Below are 25,134 nucleotides of genomic sequence, written 5' to 3' on the forward strand. Positions count from 1 at the left end.
TTATGGTATATGTTACTTGACATATCTCGAATAATGTATTCATAGTAATTGCCTAACTAAAATATGACACGCTTAATATTACACATTTTAGGTGCATCCGGGATATGACATATATGCTAAAAACGAGAACTGAGCACTTGAAATATGTGAGTACTAGTGTTTGTGTCTTAGAAAACGTTAAACAGGCTAAACGCGATGTGGCACGTAACCGAGGCATTAGATTTTAAGATCGGTTTGTCTATCTCTTATTTTAATTAGTTAATTAGTTGACATGTTAGGATATTTTGATTTATTTAGTTTTAGTTGATATGTTAGTATATTTTGTTTTTTTTTTTTCACGGTATCCCCTAATCTGGCAGGCTAAGTTTTAGTTTTAAAAATTTCTAAAGTTTAAAGGTTCAATTCTAATTATTGAACTGAATACATTAAAAAGATTTTTTTATTTAAATTAATTAAATACAATATTGATTAAAATGTATAAATAGTCAAATATTTATGTTATATGTTACTTGACATATCTCGAATAATGTATTCATAGTAATTGCCTAACTAAAATATGACACGCTTAATATTACACATTTTGGGTGCATCTGGGATATGACAAACTGAGCACTTGAAATATGTGAGTACTAGTGTTTGTGTCTCAGAAAACATTAAACAGGCTAAACGCGATGTGGCACGTAACCGAGGCATTAGATTTTAAGATCGGTTTGTCTATCTCTTATTTTAATTAGTTAATTAGTTGACATGTTAGGATATTTTGATTTATTTAGTTTTAGTTGATATGTTAGTATATTTTGATTTTTTTTTTCACGGTATCCCCTAATCTGGCAGGCTAAGGATTAATCCGTCGCGAATCAGAGCTCCATTTTAAGACCATCTCCAGTAGGGAACTCATCCCAGTTCCTGTTTATGGCCCACCTGTCATAAAAAGTAACTCCACATCAACTTTTGCGTCATAAACAGTAAATAGGAACTCAAAACATCTCTCTCTTCTCCATTAGGAGGAACTAACTTTAGTCCCTGTTGTGGTCCCACTTAATTAATTAATTAAAATACTTGTAATTAATGTAATTAATTTTTTTAATAATGTAATTTAAATATTTAAATTTAAAAATAATTCACTATTAAAAGATATCAATATTAAATAAATTCATATATAACAATAATACACAATAGATGAATTCAGGGTTACACTAATTTGTAAAATTACTTAATACAAAGAAAAACATAATTAAACTCTATAGTTGACGACAAGCATTGTGAAATTGCCATATGTGTTCAATTAAGTCCTCCTTCAATTGTCTATGCTGCTGCCTATTTCGAAATTGGGCATTTCTTTGGAGAAATTGATGGTATGGTGCAAAATCTTCCTCTACCAGCTGAGGTTGTGATAAGCCATTTTCAACATCATCATACTCTAAGAAGAGTAGTAGAGAGTGTGAGAATACAAGTGTATCTAAGTGGTATATATAGAGTAAAAAAATATTAATTTATTAATAATAACGGTAACATAGTAACGGCTAGTTTCTAACAGCTATTTGTGCAACGGTTATTTTTACAACGGCTAATTTAATATAATAATATAAATATAAATAATATTTAATATTATATTTGATATAAATAATTAATATAAATTATTAATTAAATAAAAATTAATTATTTAATCTAATTAATTATTATAATTATTAATAAATTAATTATAATTTAACTATTATTTAAATAATTAATATAAATTATTAATTAAATAAAAATATAATTACTTAATATAATTAATTATTATAATTATTATTAAATTAATTATTATTTAATTATTTAATATAATTATTTATTTTAATATAATTATTTATTTAAATAATAACTTGCCAAATGGCAAGTTATTATTTGTTGCTCTCAGTCCCTGTTCAAAGGGACTTTGTCCCATCGGTCCTTGTGCAAGGTCCCCACTCCATTTTGCTCCAACGGTCCCAGTTCCCCTTTTGTCAGAAACAGGGCCTCAACATATGCCCATTGGAGTTGCTCTAACTCCACATCAGCTTTTGCGTCATAAACAGTAAATAGGAACTCAAAGCATCTCTCTCTTCTCCATTAGGAGGAACTAACTTTAATCCTTGTTGTGGTCCCACTTAATTAATTAATTAAAATACTTAAAATAAATGTAATTAATTTTTTTCAATAATATAATTTAAATTTATAAATTTAAAAATAATTCACAGTTAAAAGATATTAATATTAAATAAATTCATATATAACAATAATACACAATATATAATTCGGGATTACACTAATTTGTAAAATTAATTAATATAAAGAAAAATATAATTAAGCTCTATAGTTGACGACAAACATTGTGAAATTGCCATTTGTATTCAATTAAGTCCTCTTTCAATTGTCTATGCTGCTGTCTATTTCGAAATTGGATATTTTTTTGGAGAAATATAAAAATTAAATTTATTTTTTGATGTAAGTAAATTTAATTATTTAATTTAATTAATTATTATAATTAATATAAATTATTAATTAAATAAAAATATAATTACTTAATATAATTAATTATTATAATTATTATTGAATTAATTATTATTTAATTATTTAATATACCTATTTAGTTAATTAACATTATATATAATTATTTATTTTCTAATTAACTTGCCAAATGGCAAGTGTTGATTGTTTCACAGGAGTCCCTGTTCAGAGGGACTCCTCCTCCTTGGAATTCATGTGGGAATTCTCTTCTTTCCCACTCCAACGCATAAGCCTTCTTTCCTTCTGACATAATAGTAATTGGGCTTCAATTTTTACTCCCTTTGGAGATGCTCTAAGGGTTTGCTGCTAGCTAATAGGTTGCTGCATGCACAAGGCAGGATTCGAATCTCTGACACTTACTTAAGCGGACTAGTAAACTGACCACTGGACCAACCCAATTCGGTTCATCATCATCATCATCATCATCATCATCATCATCATCATCATCATTATTATTATTATTATTGGTTCGATATCTGCCGATATGAGTAAATATCGGTATTTTTTGATGAATTTAGAATTGCTATTTTAATTTGAAGGTTGTGGTAGGCTTAGAGAAGGGGGTTTGAATCTATGCCTTCCTTTTTGCTGTTGTTATTACCCTTTTAAACAAACTTTCAATTCAGGTTCTGTTTGAACTTAGCAGCGAAAATTTATGAGACAGTTTATTTTTGTCTCATGAATATCAGAAAACAGAACTCAGCAGAGAAGAGAAAAGCTAACACCAGCATGTATCCTAGTTCGGTTGTCTTGTGCTATGCAACCTACATCCAGTCTTCTCCACAACTATGGAAGAATTTCACTATAGTTAACAGTATTACATACACCAATTTTACAGGATTGATCCAATTCTTTCACACTCAAGTTCTAACCTAACTTGATATTGGCTATGCTAATACCTAACTAATCAGTCTTAGTGCTAACCCAACTAAGAAAGGGATACCTCACAGGTACAAGATACAAGACATAGACATACCTAAAGAAATCTGAAAATAACTCTAGGCTTTTCTCTCAAGTGTATCACTCAGCCTTTTTCCACTCATGGCTTTTACTTGAGCTTTCTCACAATGCCTTTTCTCACAAGAAATTACAGAAAGATAAACATAGAAAAGTACATTACAATCTGTAAAACATGAAGGAGATTGACTTCATCATCAGCCTCTTTACTATGTGCAAAACCAGATTCGCAAACCTCAGATGCAGTTCTTCAGTATTGGCCGAATACTTCTTTGAAAGAAAGCATTATCCAAGTAGAGGAACTTCTTAACAGAACACTGTTCTCACACTCTGGTTTTCTCTCCTTGCCTTCTGAATGAACAGAAAGCTTCTTTTATCTCCTTGCATGTTGCTTGGTTCTTCTTCCAAGGTCAACACCTTGAGCCTTGAGCTTCACCAACCCACAGATTCACTTTTCTCCTTAATCTCCAGATTAGAAACTTTGCTTCTGACTTCCTCATCTTGACCGAAAGCCATAAATCAGCAACCATAACAGTCTTCCAATGGTCAACTTAATCTGAACCCTTGAAAACCAACTTGGTCCCCAAGTCATGTTTAAGACCGTAGATATACAGCAGGGAAGAACAGAAATCTTCTTTCCTTTGTATCCCATTTCGGATAGAGCAGAGAGTTGGGAAGAAGAGATGAGACCGAGTTGCATGTAAGAGGAAATGATTTACCTATAACCTAAGCTTGATTTGGTTTGAATTTTCAGATTTGATTTCTGAGCTTCAAGCTTAATCCTTCTCTCTCTTGCTTCTTTGGTGACTAGCTTAGTGAAGAAGCTCTCTCTCTCTTTCTCTTTCTTACTTTTCTGAAGCTGTGATTTGACTTGGTCAGAGAGGAGGGGAACGTTGCTTTTGTTAAGGCAAGATGGAGGGAATTGAAATTCACTTTGGGCTTGGATCGGATCACTTCTTTTTGCCCGTTTTGATTTCTTTGGCTTTGTTTCTTTTGGGCTTCTGATTTTTGCTTTCAGCCCATCAACCTTGCTAATTGCTTTTTATTCCATTTGGGCTATTGAAATTTGGCCTGCAACAATAAACAATTAGTAATAAGTAAATATAATTAATCAACACTAATTATTTATTTTGCCCAAAAATAATGTTTGTCATCACTAATTAATTTAGTTAATTTCTTAACTCAACAATCTTCCCCTTGATGACAAACATGATTTAAGCAATAATCAAAAAGGAAATAAATTGAGTAAGGTATAGAAACTCCCTTTGATTTTTGTCATTTGCTTTTATGTTGCTCCCCCTTTCCTTTTCAAGATTAGCTCCCCCTGAATTTATGATTTCCTCTTTGTTCCTATTTTTCTTTGTTCTTAAAGAGAGCACAATAAAGAGCTAAAATACATTTATCTTGGCTAAGGGATATCAGATAAGCAAAATCACATAATCAGCCCAACATCAAGCTAATATCATCAGCAAAATGATTCAGCATGTGAAATCAAGTATTAATGCAGCAAAGAATATTCAGCATGCAAACTCAAGTATTAATGCAGCAAAAATCCCAAAAGAAGTAATAGGATCTATATCCTATTGCTATTACTCCCCTTTTGTCATCAAGGGTGGATAATAAGCAAGATCAACAAAAAAACAAAATCTTGCATCCTACAGAAAAGAGTTAGCCCATAGTGCAAAGTACTGACTAAACTACCAAAGGTGCAGCAATATCTAGAGTTATTACAGTCATCCAAAATGAAACAGTTCAAAAGTAGCTAAAGAAACAGAATTCATGAGACAAAAAAAGAGCAGCAGCAACAGTTTTCATTAGACAAATCTTAGGCATCAGAACCGTTCTCCTCCGAAGCATCTTCCTCTTCTACATCAGTGGCAATGTCTTCATCATTTTGAAGGTTATCAATGAAGGTCATGAGCACAGCCACCCTATCCCTTGATTTCTTCAGGAAGTTCTCATGCTTGCTAGCAAGCTTCCTTTGTTCCTTGCTCATGGCAATCATGTGATTTGATTGGGAAACAAATTCTTGAGCGACATCCTTGACCACATTCAGCAAAGTAGATTTCTTCCCAGTGGAAATGGAAGTACCCTCAGTGGAAGGAGGAGGAGAGTCATCTGGAATGAACTCTTCATCATCATCATCTAGAACCACTCTTTCAGATCTAGTTGGTCTTTTTTACTGTTTCACTGAACCACCCCCTTTTAGGTATGAATGTCTGTTTTCGTAATCCTCATTTGACAGATCAACATCAAAATTCTCAAATATGCAAGTTAAAAACATGCCATAAGGTAGTGCTTTATCCTTTACACTTCTAACAGAATCAAACATGTATCTAGCCATCAAGTAGGCAAAAGAGATTTCTGTTTTAGTGATTAGGGCATACAAAACAAGTGTGTCAGTGTAAGAAACCCTTTGATATGAACCACTTTGAGGAATCAAGATGTGGTTGACAATACGGTGCAACTGAGCACGTTCATATCCTAGGGCTTTGTGAGTGGGTGTGATGCCATCAACTAAGGAAACATGTTCACAAATGTGAGCCAAAGCATCATGGTAAGAGATACCAACACCTTCATCCCACTTCACAGATGTATAAGTACACGGCCCAACATCAGTGTACTTCAAGGAATCACTGATAGTTTCATTATTCAAGATAATGTCTCTGCCTTTAACATAAGAATGCACACTTCCTTCATGGTAAGTCATGTTTGCATAAAATTCTTTGACTAACTGAGGATATACAGGTTTTTTGATTTTGAAAAGGTGATTCCAGTCTAAAAACTCCAAATTTTCAACAAAAGAAAAACCTTTCTTTTTCAATTCAGGTAAATCCGCAAGAAAAGAGGGACATAAAGTGCGATATTGAATGACTCCCTCAAAAAAATCGTGGTTCATGGCAGATTTGAAACGATGGGGGTTATAGTCTGAGTAAGATGTCATGTAGTGTGATTTGTGAGCAAAAGGATCAATGTCTGGTTCTCTAACAGATTTGAGAGGGCTATGAGGGTTATCTCTTTGTGAGCGCACAGGAATAGACTTTGACTTAGGTTTTGCTGTCTCAGCAACAGGTTCTTCAACAGCAGGACGCTTACCCTTGGATGAGCCAGGTTTTGAAGAGCTTGGTTTGGATGGCGTTGCCTTAGGTGGTGGCGTCGGCTTGGCAGGGGCAGGGTATCGTGGTGTTGTCTTGGTTCGCGCCATGGGAGCAGTGCGAGGAGGAGTGGTAGGAGGAGATGGTGAAGGTGTGAAGGTTCGGTCTTGGGAGCGAGTGGAGGGCTTAGATGGAAGTTTATACACCTTTTCACGAGGAGGCTTGTGTGCTATGGTTTTCTTCCTCATTTGGTGGTTATTTGGTTTAAGAAAAAATAATGAGGGTAGTGGTGAGAACCGAAGGGATAGAGAAGGAGTTATGGAGGGAAAAGATGGAGTGTTGGTAATCGTACCCAAAAGTGAATTTCCAAAACCATGCAACTGCATCATATTTTGAAAAGACTTGACCTCATTCAAAAAAGATTTTATTTGATTTTAAAATAAAACAGAAAATTAATTTTAAATTTTGAAAGTCAACAAAATTAAAATGAAACCCCTTTTGGATCAAAACAAAAAAAAAATAAATTAGCTTGAAAACCTTTTTGGGCCAAAAAAAATTTTAAATAAAACTTAAGCACTTAAATTATCAAAAAATCAAGTAAACAATAATGTAACATTCATATTGGGCCCAGATGAGGTTTGGATTTAAGTGAAACATTTAGGACTGCCCAGATCTGATTTGAGGTTAGTCCAGATCAACTTTTCACTTGAAGTAAGCCCAGTACGCGCTGACTTGAAGGAAACGTTCATCACCTGCCCAGAATTGTCTCATACTTGACCAAACATTCAATGACTTCCCAAGGAAGCAACATAAGCCTGAAGTACTCCTTCTATCAACTCTATCACCAGCAAAATCTGCATCACGATAACCAACTGCAGAAAAATCATCAATCTTAGGATACCAAAGACCAAAATTGGATGTGCCATGAATATATCTAATGATCCTTTTAACTGCAAAAAGATGAGACTCTTTAGGTTTGGATTGGAACCTAGAACACAATCCAACACTTTGCACTATATCAGGCCTAGAGGAAGTTAAATACATAAGAGAGCCAATCATTCCTCTGTACCTAGTCTCATCAACATCTTTCTCAGTTTCTCCCTTATCTAATTTAGAACTAGGATGCATGGGAGTTCCCATGGGTTTGGCATTTTCCATACCAAATTTCTTAACTAATTACTTGGCATACTTTTCTTGATGAATGAAAATACCTTTTTCAGTTTGTTTAATTTGCAGCCCAAGGAAGAAATTAAGTTCACCCATCATACTCATGTCAAATTCACTTGTCATGAGTTTTCCAAATTCAGAACAAAGGGATTCATTGGCTGATCCAAAAATAATGTCATCAACATATATTTGGACTAGAATAAAAGAATCATTAGAGTTCTTGATGAATAGAGTTGTGTCAGTGGTGCCTCTTTGAAAACCATTTTTCAAAAGAAAAGAACTAAGTCTCTCATACCAAGCTCTAGGAGCTTGTCTTAAACCATAGAGAGCTTTAGATAATTTGAAAACATGATCAAAATGCTCTTTATTTTCAAAACCAGGAGGCTGCTCCACATACACTTCTCTATCTATCACTCCATTCAAAAATGCACATTTTACATCCATTTGATATAATTTAAAACCACAATGTGCAGCATAAGCTAAGAGAAGTCTTATGGCTTCCATTCGGGCAACAGGGGCAAAGGATTCATCAAAGTCTATTCCTTCTTCTTGGTCATATCCTTGTGCCACAAGCCTTGCCTTGTTTCTTGCAATGCTGCCATCTTCTCCCAACTTGTTTCGAAATATCCACTTGGTGCCGGTCACTTTCTTTCCACTTGGCCTTGGAACCAAAGTCCACACTTTGTTCTTTTCAAACTCAAGAAGCTCATCCTCCATAGCTTTAACCCAAGAAGGGTCACTGAGTGCTTCCTTGACATTTTGAGGCTCAATTTGTGAAAGAAGGGCAATGTTTGATCCTTCATTTGCCTTTCTAGTGGAAGACCTTATTTGCACTCCATGAGAGACGTCTCCAATGACAAATTCCTCAGGATAATTCTTCAAGAATCTCCATTCACGAGGTCTAGTGGACTTGGATGCAGATTGAGATACCAAGGGATTCTGGGTGCTGCTGGCTTCAGGATTTCCTTCAGATTCATGAGACAAAATGGAATTGTCTCTCGAATTTTCAGCAGTTGTAGTTTCTGGTTCAGTTTGACCAGAATGTCCTTTCTCTTGATTTTGCACAGTTGCAACTTCCTTTTGAGCTTGATTTCCTGCATCACAATCTTCTAAAATGCTTTGTACCAAGTTAGTATCACAGAATGTAACATGTATGGACTCTTCAATAATTCTAGCATCTTAATGATAAACCTTATATGCTTTACTAGTTGTGGAATATCCTACAAACAAACACTCATAAGTCTTTGGATCAAATTTTTCCAAATTTTCTTTGTTATTTAAAACAAAACATTTGCATCCAAAGATGTGCAAGTAATCTAAGTTTGGCGGGTAGCCTTTCCAAAGTTCATAAGGAGTTTTCTTCAAAAATTTCCTTATGATTGTTCTATTTAAAATGTGGCAAGCTGTGTTTACCGCTTCAGCCCAAAGGAATTTTGGAACATTACTCTCACAAAGCATAGCTCTTGTCATCTCTTGTATGCTTCTATTTCTTCTTTCCACAACACCATTTTGTTGTGGTGTTCTTGGACAAGAGAAGTTGTGAGATATTCCAAATTTCTCACAAAAGGATTCAAACAAATTATTTTCAAATTCAATTTCATAATCACTCCTTATAGAAGAGATTTTCAAATCCTTTTCATTTTGAATTTTCTTGCAAAAAGGTTCAAAGGCCGAAAAGGCTTCATTTTTGTGTGCAAGAAATAAAACCCAACCAAACCTAGTGTAGTCATCCACAATTACTAAACCATAATGTTTACCACCTAGGCTTTGAGTTCTTGTTGGACCAAATAAATCAATGTGTAGCAACTCAAGTGGTCTTTTAGTAGAGATGTCTTTCTTTGGTTTAAATGAACATTTTATTTGTTTTCCCATTTGGCAAGCATCACAAGTGATGTCTTTGTCAAACTTTATCAAAGGAAGACCTCTTACTAATTCTTTCTTAACAAGTTTGTTTATTTGAAACATACTTGCATGACCCAATCTCTTGTGCCATAACCACTTTTCAGATTCTTTAGAGTGAAGACAAGCTACATTTTGATCTTTTAGTTCATCAAGAGTAAGTCCATACATATTATTAAAACGCTTGGCAACAAACATCACTTCACTTGTTTTTTCATTAACAACACAGCATTCAAATCTTTTGAAAATCACTAAATATCCTAAATCACACAGCTGACTTATACTCAAAAGATTGTGCTTCAAACCACATACCAAAATTACATCATCAATGAAAGTAGATTGCTCATTACCTACTTTTCTAATAGCAATGATTTTACCTTTACCATCATCTCCAAAGGTCACAAAACCTCCATCATACTTGTTTAGTTTGATGAAGTAGGTTGACCTTCCAGTCATGTGCCTTGAACATCCACTATCCATGTACCACATGTCCTCTTTGTTCTTGGATGCTAGGCAAATCTGCATGATGAGTTTCAAGTAGCCTTAGGTATCCAAATTAATTTGGATCCTTTGAAGTTAATCCATCTTGGTTGCCCAAGTGCATTGAAATCACAAACAACATTGTAGACTTTGTTTCCTACAACTCTCTTTTCAATGAAGCATTGTTCATATGAGTGACCAACTTTCTTGCAATTAACACAATAATTTTCTGATGTATGTCGCTGAAACTTAGGTGAGTTAAATTGCTTGAAGTGATTAAATAGTTAAAATTTTTTGGTTTTTTGGAGGAGACGCATTTCCTTTAACAAACTGATTTTTGTTATAATTGTTCCTCTTTGCAAAAATGTTTTCACCAGAATTTTTAAAACTCTTTGGATTTTTCGAAAATGAGGTTTTGTTATAGAAAAATGGTTTCTTGAAAGTAGCCTCATTTTTTGAAATATAACCCAAACCTGGCCGGTTTGAACTCGGATCAGTTCTTGGTGAAGGCTCAGTTTCACTTGTGTATACTTCATCAAATTTTTCTTCAAAATTTGAAACATATCCAATACCCGATTTGTTTGGTATAGGTTTAGTATTTGATGAAGAAGCCACAAATTTTATAGAGGAAGTGTTGAAAACTGCATCTTCCTTGGCTATGTAACCTAAACCAGATTTTTCAAACAATGGTCTTTGACTTGCAAGTAATTTGTCCAAGTTACTAGAACCTTGAGCAAATTTTGCTAAGTCACCATTCAGCCTTTTTATCATATCATTTAATCTTTCATTTTCAGCAATTAACTCATGAAAAGGATCCACAATGTGCTTTCCTTTTAATTTTTCAAGTTCAGATTTTAGAAATCTGTTTTCTTCAATGATGTCCAAAGCACATTCAGTTTCCTTCACCTTTTTTTTAAAAAAATCATTTTCAGCTCTTAACACATCTCTTTCAGATCTGCATTCATTGTATTTATCAAGCAGTTTTAATGTGTTTAAGGTGAGATCATCAATAATAGCATGCAAGTCCTCAATGGTCAAATCATAATAGTTTACCTCATCAAGATTGTTGTTTCCAGCCATGAAGCAGTCTTTGTCATCTCCTTCAGATTCTTCTTCTTCATTTGAGTCATTCTCAAGATCCTCCCAAGCTGCCATGAGTACTCTTTTCCTTTTCTTCTTTCCTTTGTCCTCCCTTTTGAGCTTTGGACAATTTAGCTTGAAGTGTCCAGCCTCCTTGCAATGATGGCACGTCACCTTGCTCAAGTCTATCTTGTGCTCCTTTCAACTTGAACCCTTGTATTTGCCCTTGTTCTTCATCATCCTTCTAAATCTCCTAGCAAAAAACAAAAGCTCGTCATTTGAAATACCATCACTAGACTCACTCTCTTTCGGTTCTATTTGTGACTTGAGGGCTATTCCCTTTTTCTTTGAGTTTGTGTTTGTGTGTGTGGCTTCATAGGCAAGGAGTTTTCCTCTCAGCTCATCATAGGTTATGGGACTTATGTTGTTGCTCTCGGTTAGAACAGTGGCAGTGTTTTCCCATTCTTTTGTGAGGCTTCTAAGGAGTTTTCTCACCAGGGTTGTTCTGCATAGTTTGTACCCATAGCATCAAGGTTGTTGATTATGATTGAGAATCTCTCAAACGCTTCATCAATGCTTTCTCCATCCTTCATGCTAAACATCTCGTACTCTTTTCGCAGCATATCAATCCTCGTTTCTTTTACTTGTTTGGTGCCTTCGTGTGTAACCTGGAGTTTTTCCCAGATTTCTTTGGCTGTCTTGCATCTAGACACCTTCCGGTACTCTTCAAAGCTGATAGCACAGTGAAGAAGGTTGATTGCTTTAGCATTCAGCTCTATCTTCTTCTTGTCATCTTCATTCCATTCAGCTTCTTCTTTTGGAGTCACCACTCCATCAGCACTTATTTTTGTTGGGATCTTGGGATCGCTCACAACAATCTTTCATATGTTGTAGTCAATGGATTGGATGAAAATCCTTATCCTTTCCTTCCAGTAGGAGTAGTTCTTCCCATTGAAGAAAGGTGACCGGTTGTTTGACTGGCCTTCAGTGAGGGTGTAGGCAACTGTGGTTGTGCCCAAGTTGTTCGCCATTGGATCTTTGCTCCAAGCGGTTAAGCTTGATTCTTGAGACCTTAGCTCTTGATACCAATTGAAGATTGTGGTAGGCTTAGAGAAGGGGGGTTGAATCTATGCCTTCCTTTTTGCTGTTGTTATTACCCTTTTAAACAAACTTTCAATTCAGGTTCTGTTTGAACTCAGCAGCGAAAATTTATGAGACAATTTATTTTTGTCTCATGAATATCAGAAAACAGAACTCAGCAGAGAAGAGAAAAGCTAACACCAGCATGTATCCTGGTTTGGTTGCCTTGTGCTATGCAACCTACATCCAGTCTCCTCCACAACTATGGAAGAATTTTACTATAGTTAACAGTATTACATACACCAATTTCACAGGATTGACCCAATCCTTTCACACTCAAGTTCTAACCTAACTTGACATTGGCTATGCTAATACCTAACTAATCAGTCTTAGTGCTAACCCAACTAAGAAAGGGATACCTCACAGGTACAAGATACAAGACATAGACATACCTAAAGAAATCTGAAAATAACTCTAGGCTTTTCTCTCAAGTGTATCACTCAGCCTTTTTCCACTCATGGCTTTTACTTGAGCTTTCTCACAATGCCTTTTCTCACAAGAAATTACAGAAAGATAAACATAGAAAAGTACATTACAATCTGTAAAACATGAAGGAGATTGACTTCATCATCAGCCTCTTTGCTATGTGCAAAACCAGATTCGCAAACCTCAGATGCAGTTCTTCAGTATTGGCCGAATACTTCTTTGAAAGAAAGCATTATCCAAGTAGAGGAACTTCTTAACAGAACACTGTTCTCACACTCTGGTTTTCTCTCCTTGCCTTCTGAATGAACAGCAAGCTTCTTTTATCTCCTTGCATGTTGCTTGGTTCTTCTTCTAAGGTCAACACCTTGAACCTTGAGCTTCACCAACCCACAGATTCACTTTTCTCCTTAATCTCCAGATTAGAAACTTTGCTTCTGACTTCCTCATCTTGACCGAAAGCCATAAATCAGCAACCATAACAGTCTTCCAATGGTCAACTTAATCTGAACCCTTGAAAACCAACTTGGTCCCCAAGTCATGTTTAAGACCGTAGATACACAGCAGGGAAGAACAGAAATCATCTTTCCTTTGTATCCCATTTCGGATAGAGCAGAGAGTTGGGAAGAAGAGATGAGACCGAGTTGCATGTAAGAGGAAATGATTTACCTATAACCTAAACTTGATTTGGTTTGGATTTTCAGATTTGATTTCTGAGCTTCAAGCTTAATCCTTCTCTCTCTTGCTTCTTTGGTGACTAGCTTGGTGAAGAAGCTCTCTCTCTTTCTCTTTTTTACTTTTCTGAAGCTGTGATTTGACTTGGTCAGAGAGGAGGGGAACGTTGCTTTTGGTAAGGCAAGATGGAGGGAATTGAAATTCACTTTGGGCTTGGATCGGATCACTTCTTTTTGCCCGTTTTGATTTCTTTGGCTTTGTTTCTTTTGGGCTTCTGATTTTTGCTTTCAGCCCATCAACCTTGCTAATTGCTTTTTATTCCATTTGGGCTATTGAAATTTGGCCTGCAACAATAAACAATTAGTAATAAGTAAATATAATTAATCAACACTAATTATTTATTTTGTCCAAAAATAACGTTTGTCATCACTAATTAATTTAGTTAATTTCTTAATTCAACATAATTTATTTTAATTCTTATGTTACTAATGTCATTTATATTAATAACTTTTATATATATATATATAATTACTTGTGTTTTAATACATTTACCTTGATAATTATCCGTTTAAGATATTTATAATTTAAACCGCTGACTCAGCAGCCCTAAAGCTTGACACCCAGCGCCCATTCTTGCCACCTAACCACCATTAACCCACTAATCATCATTCAGCCATGCATGAGTTTATTTCGGAGAAAAAGAAAAGAAAGAGAACCGAGAGAGAGAGAAAGGACGTGAATTCCTTGGCGAACTCCTTTTGACGTTCGATTTCTTTAGATCCGTAACATCGATGAAAAAATTTAATCTGATTAAAGTGTTCGTATTTTTCTTCTTTTTAAGTTGACGTCACTTTTATTCGGAGAAATTGATAGTGAAGCTTTCCCCCAAGCTTGCGTGATTCGGCAAAAGTGATGAGAATGTGGGATAACCAAAATCATACTTAACTCTAAAAAAATATATAAATAAAAGAATATTGCCAAGAAAAAATTAAGAAAATTTCACGATAGATTTACAAAAGGTATATATAAGTATAAGACATATGTTGAAAATTATATTAATTGACTTGACTTATGGTATGTATATGAAGAATTATAAAGATGGCGTTTTATTTTTTCATCTTCAAATTTTTTTTAGTATAGATCTGTGCAATGCATGAAAACTTTGAGAGTAAAGGGTTAAATACGGTTTTGGTCCCTAAAATTGAGTGTGAAAATCGAACCGTTCCTCATCTAATTTTCGATTTAGAGTCGTTCTTAACGTTTTTTTTTCGTATTAAAATCGTCCTTTTTAATAAATTTTTTTATTTTATTACAAAAATACCGCTATTCTAATAAATAAAAAATAAGTAAAAAAAAAAAAGAACGCCAGGGGAGGAGAGAAAGGAAAGGGGGAGGGAGGAAAAGGGGCAAGGGATAGGGGGAAGGGGGGGGGACGGCGTCGGCGGCGAAGCTTGAAGCCGCTGTCGCCGTCAGGAAACCCAAAAGAAAGAAAGAAAGAAGAAACGAGAGAAGGGCTGCGACAGGGGGAGAAGAGAAGAGGGAAAGGAGATGCCAGCGCTGCTAGGGCTCGCCGCCGCCGTCGCGTCGTCATCGGGCCTTGGAGGGAGACCACGCTGCTGAGCCGTCACCGCTGATTCGCCCACGAGTTGCCGTCGGGGAAGCAGAACAGCGAAGAGAGGAGATGCGCGAGTGGGTCTGCTTCTTCTTTCGCATCTGCTTCTTCTTCTGCATCTGCTTCTGATTCTGCTTCTGCATTTGCATCTGCATCTCCTTCTTCTTCGGCTTCTTCTTCTGCATCTGTTTTTGCTATTGCATTTGAATTTTGCTTCTTCTTCTGCATCTGTTGAATTTTGTTATTGAATTTGCTTCTTTTTCTGCATCTGTTGCATCTATTTCTGATTCTTCTATTTTTTAATTTGCCATTGAATTTGATGATGTTATGGATTTTCCTAATCTGTTCTTATTTCTTGTTTTTGTTTCTTATTTTGTTCTTGTTTCTTATTTTCCTAATCTGTTCTTGTTTTCTAATATGTTTCTTATTTTTCTAAATTTATAGATTTTTTATTTTTGTAATTGAAGATGAATTTGGATATTTTTAATTCTTGTAATTGGATTTTGTTAACTGTATTTAAAATTTTGAAATTTTGAGTTTTGTTAATGAAAGAAGAATTTGTTCTTCTGAAATTATTCTGAATCTGTAATTGAAAAATTTGTTAATGGAAGAAGAACAATTCTCCCGGAAGAAGAAGAAGAACAAGAAGAATGAAATGGTGAAAAAAAAGAGTATTTTTGTCATTTAAAAAAATTTTTTATTAAAAAGGACGATTTTAATACGAAAAAAACATTAAGGACTATTCTAAATCGAAAATTAGATGAGGGACAGTTTCGATTTTCACGCTCAACTTTAGAGACCAAAACAGTACTTACCCCTTATTTAAATTAGTCCCTGGAAATTAAAATCGAACACTTTAGTTTTTAAAAGAAATTAATACACAAAAATATCTTTAAATTTTTTTTTGACAAATAAATTAGTCCCTGACATATTTTTTTCGTTTGTACTTAACGAAAAATGATGAAATGACACGTTTAGACACCCACATAATCCATGATTAAATGACACATTTAGACACCCACATGATCCGTTTAGACACCCATATAATCCATGATGAAATGACACATTTAGACACTCACATGATCCATGATTAAATGACACATTTAAACACCCACATGATCCATTTAGACACCCACATAATGACATAATCCATGATGAAATGACACATTTAGACACCCACATGATCCATGACGTGTCCAAGGACTCAGATAGACAAATAAGTTCCATCGGCATTTTGTATTTATAAAAAAAAAGAGAAGTTCTGTGCGGATTCTCTTTATCAACATAGTATGCTTACAAGTCGTGTAAGCATAAGCAGGCAACACGTGTATTGAAATGTGTAGAAACGGTGTTGAGGGAATGGCACTGAGGATTGATGCATTTTTTTGTTCTTGTTTTTCGTAGAATGAAATATGTATAATTAGTTGTTAATGGAATTGCTTAAGGAAAATAATAAGTGGGCTGCATAAATTAATGGAACAACTATTTTGTATGGTTTCAATAGAAGATAATATTGGACTCCAAAAAACAGCATACATACGTGGCCCTAATTGGAGGAACACGGGAATGTAAAATTTTGTTGTGACAAAAAAAAAAAAGGAAAAAAAGTACCAAAAGTGAAATTAATTGAGTCGATCAAGACTGAAAAAAAAAAAGTAATTAAAACGATGGCTTAATGTTCCGTCATAGTACTAAATCCTATAAAACCTATTTTTATTTAAAAAATCATTTTTTTAATCTAAAATTTGATTTTTCTTTTCAAAAAACTGTTTTTTATTTAATACAAAAACATTAATTTTATAACATTTTAAAAGATTAATTTTATTTTCGATAATATTTATCTTTAAAAAATTTGACTAATTATCTTTGGGAATAGAAAGAGTGTTTTTTTTTAATACCATAGAGGATTTAGGATTTTTGTTTATTTTTTAATTACATTATACTAATTATAGTAATTATGATTTATAGGATTTAGGGTGAATAGTTTGCTATATGGTGTTTGTTGTTCAAGGTTTACATTATAGAAAATACAATTTTAAATGGTATACCGTATACGATTTAGAAGAATGTGGTAGTACTATGACGGAACATTAACCCGCGTTCCTCCAATTAGGGCCACGTATGTATGCTGTTTTTTGGAGTCCAATATTATCTTCTATTGAAACCATATAAAATAGTTGTTCCATTAATTTATGCAGCCCACTTATTATTTTCCTTAAGCAATTCCATTACGGTTCCGCTACATTACCAACAGCATATCTGCCAACTTTTGCCAACTTATTTATAATTGTGTTTCATAAAAGTGTGTCCGTGGATGTGTCTAATAAAAATGTCTTTTTTATAGCTATATTTAATAAAAGTGTCTTTATAAATATATTTTCTGGATGTGTCTCTTTATATATGTATTTAAAATATATTAATTATTAGACACATCCACGAACACACTTCCATAAAACACAATTATAAATAAGAGTTGGCAGAAGTTGGCAGATAATATGTTTGTACCCTATACTTTTCCATTCCATTAACAACTAATTATACATCTTTCATTCTACGGAAAACAAGAACAAAAAAGACGCATCAATCCTCAGTGCCATTCCCTCAACACCGTTTCTACACATTTCAATACACCTGTTACCTGCTTATGCTTACACGACTTATAAGCATACCATGTTGATAAAGAGAATCAGCACCACAGAACTTCCCAAAAAGAAACCTAAGCCTTCCAAGCCCCCTCCCCAACTTTCTCTCTCACACAACATTCAAAGTCTCGACTTTCTTTTTCTTTTCGGTTTTGTTTAACTTCGAAAGGAAGGTTAGCTAAGGCCTAAGTTTGCCTCCAAATGACCAATATTTAAATGACTCTCATATTTATAAAGAATAAAATATTATTTCAACAATATTTTCTTGAAAAAATAATATCACACGCACCGGAATATATCAAAGTCTGTGTGGTGGTTTTGACTCAAACAACCATAGACTTTTGACGAGTCAATCTACATGAATGCTGTTGCAATTGCAAGGTAGGTCTATCAATGAAGATGAAAATATGTGATACTATAGTTCAATTTACAAATAGAAAAAAAAAATGATATAAAAGTCACCAATAGTCTCTACAAGAACAGACACCACCTTTACAATGGTGAAACCTAGTTCTATCTCTCACAACAATCTCTATTTGATACACTTTCGAAACCAACTTCATGAAGGTATGGCAATCCTCACATATTCTGAGATTTTTAACTATGCGAATACATGATGACTCTTTCCTCCCACTTATTAGCCCATAACATAATGCTAATTTCTCACTATGCCAGAGAACTAGTTCTTTCTTCTCTTCCTCTTCTATATCAACCAAAATGCCTGAGGTACTTGGTGTGTAGCCAATTAGCTTCAATTCACTCACTACCTCACCTAATTTCTCATATATTTGATCTGATTTTTCATGATATTTATCGGCCATCATGAACTCGTGCACCTCATTATTCATTTCAATCCTACTGCATGCCCTCTCCTTGGAGATGCCTCTATGACTCATCAATTTCCTTATCAATCCAACATCATCCCATCTTCTTTCTTTGGCATAAATGTTTGACAAAACTACAAGGGCTCCATCATGATCAGGTTCTATCTCAAGAAGTCGTTTGGCTGCAAATTCACCTAATTCAACCTCACCGTGCACTTGACAAGCAGACATAAGGGATCCCCAAATGATAACATTTGGAGCGAAAGGCATTGTCTCAATAACCTCAATAGCTTTCCTCAAGAGGTTGGCTCTACAATACAGGTCAATCATGCAACCATAGTGCTCAAGCTTGGGAGAGATGCCATGCTCATCAATCATGGATGAAAAGAAGTTCTGACCCTCTTCAACCAAACCCGCATGACTGCATGCGTAAAGTACACCAATAAATGTAACACCGTTGGGCGTAACATGTTCTTCTTTCATCCTATGGAAGAGGTTTATGGCACTATGAGCATCCCCATGCATGGCAAAAGCATTGATCATACTGGACCAAGATATCACATTTTTTCTTGGCATGTTCTCAAATACCTCTCTTGCTCTGTCCAAGCTCCCACACTTGGCATACATATCAATTAGAGCATTGTTGACAGACAGAGCTCTTCTAAACCCATTTTTATCTACATATGCATGAACCCATTTTGCTTTTTCAAGCACACCAACATGAGAACAAGCGGAAATGACACTCAGCATTGTTATCTGATCAGGAACTATTCTGCGCAGCTGCATTTCATCAAACAATTTAAGAGCCTCGTGAGGCTGATCACTCTCAGCATAACCAGATATCATTGCACTCCAACACACCAAGTCCTTTTCAATCATCTCGTCAAATATCATACGAGCCTCTTTAACCATTCCAAGCTTTGCATACCCTGAAAGCATTGCAGTAGAAACGACCAAGTGTTTTGTGGAGAATTCATCATACAGCTTCCGCGCCAAATCCATTGCACCACAGTTTGCATACATGTTAATTAAGGCCCTCTGTAAGTGAGAGTCAAGAACCATATCTCTTTTCCGAATGAGCTCATGGATTGCTTTGCCATAGCTCAAATTCCCAGCATGACCACAAGCAGAAAGCACAGTACAGAAAATCACACCATCTGGTTCCACACCAGAGCTCTTCATCACCTCATATAGCTCCAAAACACAATCATAACAACCATTTTGGCAGTACCTGTATCATAACACCAGAGTGAAAAGGTTGGAATGTTATTGAGCAAAGTAGCAGCAAGCAAAAAATTCACCCAAAAACTATTTGCGGCATACATCCATACCCATCAAACATAATATTCCAAGCAACAACATCCCGATGAGACATTTTGTCAAAAAGCAAGCGTGCATCCACAACGCGGCCACAAGCCGCATACATACCAATCAAACCCGTTTGAATAAAAGGATCAGCATCGAAGCCCAACTTGGAAGCAAAGCCATGAATCTCCAAACCTTGGTTCAAAGCAGAGGCTCTGGAAACTGCCTTAAGCAAAGGAGGAAAGCTGAAGTTGTCAAGAGCAAGGGGGACACATGTCCTGAGGGTGTAATAGAGCAAGAGAGCGTTGTAGGGTGTGGGGCCGCGAGAGAAGTCGCGGAGGAGTTGGTTGGAAAAATGGGTGGGAGGGTTTGGGATTTGGGAGAAGAGGGAGACGGCATACTCGGAGGAGAAGGCGGCGGAGGAGAGGAGCAGGCGGATGAGGAGGGAGTGAGAGCGTTCCAGGTTGGAGCGCAGAATTTGAGTGTGCACTTGCTTTAGTTGTCTCAAAGTTGTCGAAGATGTTATTGCTTTCAGCAATATATTCAACTTTTGGCTTTGGAACTCGCGGGGTTGGGCAACAGTTTTGGTTGTCTTCGTCTGTGTAGGGCTCCACATGGACACGGGCATCGCCATGTTTAAGGTTGTCGCCATTCCTGTCCAACAGAATGAAGGAAGGATAAAGCTGCCGTCTCAAAATGAAGCAATTAATCAAACATATTCCGTTCGGATCAAGGTTGCAACCATAGTTATCAGAACCGAACCGGCAATTAAGGTCACTGGTTCAACCGGTGGGTCACTGATTCACCCGGTTGACCCAATCATAATTTAAAAAAATATAAAATTATATAAATGAAATTAAAATTATGTATTAAAACTTAAAATACAAGTCTTTACAAACATAATAATAATAATCAAATATTAATTTTTAGACATAACTAATGATGCAAAAAGAGATAATAAACTAGTTTCTAATACAAAATACTTTCTCCATTTAAATAAACAAGAGCAAGTAAAAGATAACACAATCGATAAATCAAGTCCAAGTGATCTTAAAATCAACATTTATATCTTCATAGGACAAATTTGGAGCTTGATCAACATTTTCCTCATTTTGATTTGCATCTATATCTTCCATAAGAAACACTGCATTATGCAGAACATCAGAAACAGAGAAAGAAGAGTTTGGAGAACTACAAGAAACTAGCAAACTGAATTAACTTCATCTTATCTTTCCATCAATGAATCAATTCTACACACCTCTTAGAGGGATGCAAGAGCTTCATTTATAACAGAGTTGGAAAAGAGAGAAAGATTAGATATCAGAATAACAAACCCTAATTAACTGTACCAAACTGATTTTGTTACTGACCAACTCTCTTATCTCTTATCCCTTAACATACAGCAACAAAAGATTTAGCATTTTTTAAGCAACACAACAACAAGGTTCAGTAACAAATTCAACTCAACTCAATTATCCAGCAACAAATTCTACTTTCAGCAACAACCACATTTATGATATGTTCAGCATCAAATTCAACTTACAGCTGACAACAAATTCTACTTCTAAAGTTCTAGCAACAAATTCAGCTATGATAACTATGATAACTTTCAGGCAGCAACAAAAAACTTCCAATTCTCCAAATATGATTTACAGCAAATTAACATTAGCTAATCATAATTTCAGCAACAAACTCAACTTTCAACAACAAATTCAAGATGTACTAATAATTTACAGCAATGAAATTGAAAGAGGAATAACAAGGCCGAAGCTGAAACTCACCTGGACAGAGAGATGAAGCAAAACTTAACTAAGTGATTATTCTGCAAAACAGCACCAAATTCAAGGTTCAATAAACTCAGTAATGATTTTCGGCAACGAACAAACTTAGGCTAAGTGATTATTTTGGCAAGTCAACAACAAACTCAAGGTTCATGATGATCAGTAACAAATTTCGGCAACACATTCAACTTTCAGCAACAAATTACTTTCGGCAACAAAATCAAAGTGCAGTGATGCAACAACAAAATTGAAACAGAAAGAACAGGGGAAACTCACCAAATCAGGTTGCACGAAGGGAGTTGACGGCGAAGGAGAAGCTGATGGCGAGGGAGAAGCTGACAGCAAGGCCACCGGGATCTGTTGCCTCTGCTACCGGCAACGAAGAGGGCAGGGAAGGGAGAGATCGAGACCAGGTGCGAGACAGAGACCGTGAGAAGCAAGAAGACGACGACCACCACCACCAGAGGGACCAGATGCGGTTCCGTCTGCTTCTGCCGCCGGTGAAGCGAGTGCAGGGGCACGGGACCACAACGACGACCGAGGTAAGGGGACGAGGTGAGGGGACGAGGTGAGAGACCGAGAGCGCGACAAGGTGAGGCCGTGAGAGACTGAGAGTGACGGTCCCTCACCTCGGAGGCTTCGACGTTGCGATGCGACGCCGATGGTGGCTTCAATGTTCACAATTGCGTCGGCGGCGGTAGCAGGCGGTGGTTGGACGGAAGTGACGGAGGAGCAGGATCTCGATGAGAGGAGCTCGGACTGGCTGAGTGTGAGGAGGCAGGAGCAAGGTTCTGAGAACCGGACCGGTTATCAAACCGCTTTAGTTATTGGTTCACTGGTTTATTGATCCAACCGGTCTAACCGGTGGTTCAACCGGAAAAACCATTTTAGAATAGAATAATAAAATTATAAATATGCAAGTATTAAGTTGAGGGTATAAGGTAGTATGAAGTTTTTCTAATGGAGTGGTGAATTACTCTTAGGATTTTCCTTTTTTATATTAAATGCAAAAATGCCAGATGAAAGCATGATACCAAGCAAGTACAATTCCTCATCGGTACACAAAACGTTAAAAGAAATGTCTGACAAAAATAGGAAGAATAGAATTATCATAAATCCAACTAAAAAATAAACATAGTACTCGGATAAATAAACTTGATAACATTATTAATAACAAAGTTGGTAGTGTACTAGTGCTAGAAAGGCTTCACCAAATGAAGGTGCATACAGGCTTTTAAAGACAATAGACTTGGATCTGTGCAGTAGCATTTTAGAGACAATAGGCTTTTAAAGACCATTTGGTAAAACTAAGCTTTGAATAGGTACAATACAGGCTTCACCAAATGCTCATAACACACAGAAAGACAGTTTCTCAAGATACATAAATAAGTGCTCATCCTCTGAAAATAATCATCTGAATCGGTATAAGGCAGGAAAAAATGACCATAAGTCTCTTTACCCAAGTCAAAATAAATAACCATATCTGAACTCAACAATCAGCATTCAGCACCAAACATTACAAAACATTAACCAATAATCACACTAAACCTGCAACCAGCAATTACAAAGCAGCAACAAACATTACTACATTATAAAACATTCCAAAACAGTGATGACACTAAACCTGCATAGTAAATAATCTCAAAGACAATGATCACCAATATCCAGCAAATAAACAATAAATACACAACAACAATTTAGCAAATAAACAAGAACAAGACCTAAATAGAAAATCCAACAAATTAAGTCGCAGCAACCTAACAATTTGACAAATTAAAACAACAGCAGCCCAACAATTTAGCAAATTATCAACTTAACAAATTCAACAGCAGAAAATCACAACAAAACAAAAAAAATTAAAAGTAACAGAAGAACACAAGAACAATTAGCAAATTAACAAGTTCACAATAACAGTTAAAAAATTTACCAGAAGAACACTAATGCAAGTGGAATCATCATGCTAACATGTTTTCTGCAAAGATGTTATTTGTACAGCTAAAATTTCCTAATTACTATGATCCAATTATTCTAATTTCACATGCAATCAACTTACTAAGTTTCTAAAAGCTAGAAATTATAAAACCAACCAGAAATATGGTTAAAGCATTTCATCAAACATGTTGAGTGCGGTAAAATTAAAACGAAATAAGAGCATTCAAAGCTTAATTTCAATGTGATAGAGAAGAGAACATAACTATTGTAACTTTAATTTAGTCTATGAAAAATCCAAATCACTACCAAATCAAATAATTACTTATTGTAATAGAAATCAGAAGTTGCAGAGTTTGAAGAAGAGTATTGGTGTTGTGTGAGTGTATTGTCTGGTGGCAGGTTTAGGGAACTCACGGCAGGGACAAAAGAGAGCAGTTCGACGGCTGAGTGGAGCGCGCGGGTTGGTCGGAGAGTTTGAAGCAGAGCAACGTGGCTTCCAGACGAACGCGAACTCGAACGGTGAACAGCTTGTGAACGCGAACGGTGAACGCCGAGCGAACGCGAACGGCGAAGAACGCGAACGAAGACGCGAACGTGAACGGCAAACAAAAGGCGACGGAAGCGCGGCTGAGCAGACAAAGACGACGGACGCCGAGCTCGAAGAAGCAACCGCGATCGCTGACAGCGAACAGGGGTTGAAGACTTGGAGCACGAGGGAAGCTAGATGACGGATGGCGAACTTTGAGTGCGACGGACGGCGGCAGTATGCCCTTCTGGCAATGGTGTAGGCTTACAGTGCTAGGGTTTTGTGGTTGGGTGTGGGTGATTTCTCTGACTGAAAGAAAGATAGGGAGAAAGGGAGAAAGAAACGAAGGAGCTTCCCTTTTTTGTGTAAACCGGCCGGGTTCCGGTGCGGTCCGGCCGGGTTCCAGTTCGGTCCGACCGGCCGGTTCTTGTCCGATTCAACAGTTTTTCGTCGGTTTTTTTATTACCGGTTTTATATGTCTGATCGGACCGTTAATGTTACCGGTTCATAGTTAAACCGGTCTGACTGGCCGGTCCGGTCCAATTTTCAAAAAATTGGGCAGGAGCGCGTTTTGGTTAGGGGGCAGGGGCTTAGGGCAAGGGCTGGTAAGAGTTACCTTCCGTGCCCTAATGTGCCGCAAAACGGCGCCTTCTAAGCTTAATTAAAAAAATCGGTCAGGTCACGGTTCGATTCAACCGACCAGTTTCTAGCCGGTTTGACGGTTCAAGAGCGGTTTTTGAATTTTTCGATTTTGACATCTAACCGATTCGCTTTTTACTTTTTCCTTCGGTTTGTGGTGTGACCGGTTCAAATGGTTGGTTCAAACTGGTTTTCATAACCTTGCCATTTATATTCTAGTTGTATAAAACTAGTCGGTCGATAATTCGGTGGCTATTAGTGAAGTCACTAAAACCAGTCGCTAAATTAACAATTAGCAACTGATTTAGCGACCAGTAATTTAGCAACTGAATTAGTGACCAAATAGTTGTTCACCCTATTTCACTATCAATTGCAAAATCGGTCGCTAAAATAAAAATTAGCGACCGCTTTTGTGACCAATTGTTCCAAAG

At 36.1% G+C, this 25,134-nt stretch overlaps 1 protein-coding gene across 2 annotated transcripts; it reads right to left on the reverse strand.

Moving 5' to 3' along the window:
• Positions 1-18,084: 18,084 nt before the first annotated feature.
• Positions 18,085-24,400, reverse strand: LOC112737876 (pentatricopeptide repeat-containing protein At4g14820). 2 transcript variants are annotated; one of them, XM_025788018.3, is made up of 5 exons: positions 23,953-24,400; positions 21,883-22,397; positions 21,607-21,647; positions 19,852-20,479; positions 18,085-19,751 (listed from the first exon to the last, which is right to left on the reverse strand). In XM_025788018.3, the coding sequence occupies exons 4-5, from the start codon at positions 20,475-20,477 to the stop codon at positions 18,155-18,157; spliced, it is 2,223 nt and encodes a 740-aa protein (XP_025643803.1). In that variant the 5' UTR covers positions 20,478-20,479; positions 21,607-21,647; positions 21,883-22,397; positions 23,953-24,400; the 3' UTR covers positions 18,085-18,154. The 2 variants fall into 2 exon arrangements, with proteins under 2 accessions (XP_025643803.1, XP_025643802.1); XM_025788017.3 differs by having other exon boundaries at positions 21,883-22,463; positions 23,953-24,398.
• Between the last annotated feature and the right edge of the window lie 734 nt (positions 24,401-25,134).

This window comes from Arachis hypogaea, chromosome 13, assembly GCF_003086295.3.
Source record: "Arachis hypogaea cultivar Tifrunner chromosome 13, arahy.Tifrunner.gnm2.J5K5, whole genome shotgun sequence".
NCBI classification, from domain to species: domain Eukaryota; kingdom Viridiplantae; phylum Streptophyta; class Magnoliopsida; order Fabales; family Fabaceae; genus Arachis; species Arachis hypogaea.